At 33.0% G+C, this 3086-nt stretch overlaps 1 protein-coding gene across 1 annotated transcript; it reads right to left on the bottom strand.

The window, feature by feature from the left end:
• Positions 1–280: 280 nt before the first annotated feature.
• LOC121241587 lies at positions 281–2245 on the bottom strand. Its single transcript, XM_041139416.1, has 3 exons — positions 2032–2245; positions 827–1527; positions 281–667 (listed from the first exon to the last, which is right to left on the bottom strand). The coding sequence occupies exons 2-3, from the start codon at positions 1419–1421 to the stop codon at positions 537–539; spliced, it is 726 nt and encodes a 241-aa protein (XP_040995350.1). The 5' UTR covers positions 1422–1527; positions 2032–2245; the 3' UTR covers positions 281–536.
• Positions 2246–3086: the final 841 nt, after the last annotated feature.

Here is a 3086-nt window from a genome sequence, read left to right as displayed (position 1 = left end):
TACCCACAGTGTTTAAAGTGTTTTTTTTTTTTTAACAATATTTTTTTGTGTATTTTTTTAAATACAAAAATATAGAATAAACAATTCCAAAAAAATAAACAAACACAAATCTAAAAAAAAAAAAAAAAAAACACATTTCGGTAAGGAAAATCGGTAGACTCTCTCGGTGAGGCTTTCATTTTCCTATATACAAAGAGCCATCACACCAGAGGTCTATTGCAGCAGCAATTCAGGATGGTAAATAGATATCAAAGCACACAAAAAATGCACAAGCACCAAGTAAAGTTCATATCTGTACATTTCAACATAGAGTACATATATTACAATTATACTGCCTTAAGGGCTAAAGGGGGTTCAAATTTACAAACTTTAGATGCACAATTATCTTAAGTTGCTCCAGAGCTCTCAAAGAGAGAAACTTCAAACCAAGTAAATGTGAGAATAGTTATCTTTTTTTTTTTTTTTACCATCTCTTTAGATTCAATATCAAATGCACTGTGAAATTGTATAGCTCACTATGTCTCAGAACACACGATTTATCTTGAACTCTTCTGAAAACTCCAACTTCTCCATTTTACGTTGCTTATCCATCCAAAATCAATCAAAGGTTGCCCAGACTGCAGCTTAACAAGGTGGCTTCTGTAAGGTAGTAGTATATTCTTGAGACCTGCCATTTATGGTGAGACAACTATTAGAATAATAGCAAAAAGTGATCAAAACCCAAAAAGAGAAAGAACATAATGCAAAGTCATGTATTTTTTGAACAATAATGCAAAGGAAAGGATTTACTAAAGAACAGGATTGTGATGCAATGAATACAGAATACCTGTAATGCACATCGTCTTATAAAGAACTGCAATCTGAGGATCTCCTTTTGTACTCATATTTGGTCTCTCCAAACACTCGAGAAACGCCAAGTCGGCCTGAAGTAGCTTGGCCTGATCATGTGTGTCATAACCAATATCATGGCAGTAGCAGCAGAAGTCCAACCAATCAATTGGCCGCTTGTCCCAAATTGGAGATCCATGATCTTTTCCACTGGACCAATTAGGTCCACAATAATGCCCATATCGCGGAAATAATTGAGAAAGAAATGCTCTTACACCTGTATGCCATGGAACCTTTGAAACATATGGTCTAAAGCGCAAAGCCACAACCTTGCCACCATTTTCAACAGCCCCAGGAGGTTGCGCTCGCCTCTTTAATCCTCTATTAACAGTGGCCGGTGTTTGAATTCTATCTCTAGCATTGATTGCCCAGGGAAGCAATGAAAGCAAGGACCATCCCCACAACTTGATACCAAAGCAATCTTTCTGTTTAGATTGTTGGACAAGGCCACTCGTGGAATTCAGAGTGATCACCAAATCATTGCGAGGTTGGCCCCTAAACCATGGGAAAGCACCAAGGAACCATAAATTCATGGTTGAGAAGTTCAAGAAGTCATCAAATTGAACAATCAAGCTAACAGGAATCACAGATACGCCGGTCTTCCACCAAGATCACAAAGCTATATCAAGCAAATACCACCTACACGAAAAAGGGTCAACCAATCAGCATAAACCCGCAATTTCTAGGCATTATCAGGCTTAGAAATACGAATTGGTTGTAAAATAGAATCATTTCACCATTTAACTCGCAAACTAATGAAACAAAGATCAAGTCTCTGTCATTTTAACGGAAACACAAGTTTCTTGAACAGAATATTCCTCAAAACCGTGTTTCTTTGCTGAGAAAACGGAGGTAAAATGGGTCAAAAAAAGAAAAAAGAATTCAAAAAGACTTCAACTTTCCACTTTTCAGAACGGGAAATTAAATTTTATTAAAAGAAAACAAAACTCCAAATTCGTTTAGTTTTAGCTTCCAGCGTTTTCTCAGCGATCGAAAAACAGAACCAAACGCAATATAGGAGTATCATGTATACGGAAATAGTGCACGAAAACATACAAACTTTGAGCTATATTTTTAACTACGGAATTTCGGAGAAAAAAATAGCAAGAATCACAAACCCAAAATCGTTAGGGGAAAACTTACTTGCTGTAATCTATGGACTAATGACCGTGCCACAAGCTCACAAACATGGGTTGAAAGAAGACATGGAAAATACAGAGAGAAAGGAAGAAGAAGTTTCTCGTAAATTTTTTTGTTTTTCAATTCCCTGGGGCTGGGGATGAAGTGGATTACGCGGACCCACTTACCTCCGCCCAAACAAAAGCAAATATAGAAATATGTGGTTCAAGCCAAAGATGCCATAAAATTAAGGAAAATGCTATTGTCACCGATATAATGGCCCGATAATTTCTACCGATTTGCTTTTTGTTTTTTATTTTTTGTTTTTTGTTTTTTGTTTTTTATTTTTGTTTATTTTTTAATTTTTTATTTAATAACTAAGTAAGTGTTTATTTTTATGTTTCTTAAATGTTTGAAGGGTCAAAAAATATGTTTAAAAAACAAAATTTCTTTAAGCATCCTCAATAGGATGTCAGTAGCTATAGCATGACTCTAAAATTAAACTTGAAATGGTTTTAATAACATGTTAGATCTAATTTTTATTTTTTAAAAAAAATCTATTTACAAGTCTAATTTTTAAGTCATTCATATACTATCGATGTGGAAGTCTTTTACGTTAATAACATCTAAAAATTATTGGTACGGTCTATTATATTGCCAAGTCAGTTTGTAAAGCACAATATCTAGAATGGTAAGATATGTTTTATGATATTTAAATTTTAAAATTTATCTTTCAAATAAAATTATGTCAGGTAAGTATTTTACCAAGTGTACTCTACACACTTCCTTGTGGATACAATTTTTCAAAAAAAATATATATATATAATTTAATGGATTCACATCAATTTGTGACTTTTATTTTTGTGAAATCTTTTACAAGAACCTAACACTTCTCTAATAAAAATTTCATTATAACCCAAGTTTAATAATAAGTTAGTTTTAAGCTTAATTACTCGGTTCCTAGATTTTTTTTTTTTTTGGTAGATAAGTCTTCAAGTTTTAAGTTTTAACAATACTTAAATTTACTCTATTTTCTTATTAAAAAATGTTTAATCTACATAAAAATCTTCACAAAAAAA

This window comes from Juglans microcarpa x Juglans regia, chromosome 7S (genome assembly GCF_004785595.1).
Source record: "Juglans microcarpa x Juglans regia isolate MS1-56 chromosome 7S, Jm3101_v1.0, whole genome shotgun sequence".
Classification (NCBI taxonomy): Eukaryota; Viridiplantae; Streptophyta; class Magnoliopsida; order Fagales; family Juglandaceae; genus Juglans; species Juglans microcarpa x Juglans regia.
The sequence above is the reverse complement of the archived record's forward strand: the minus strand, read 5'-3'. Positions and strand labels throughout refer to the sequence as shown.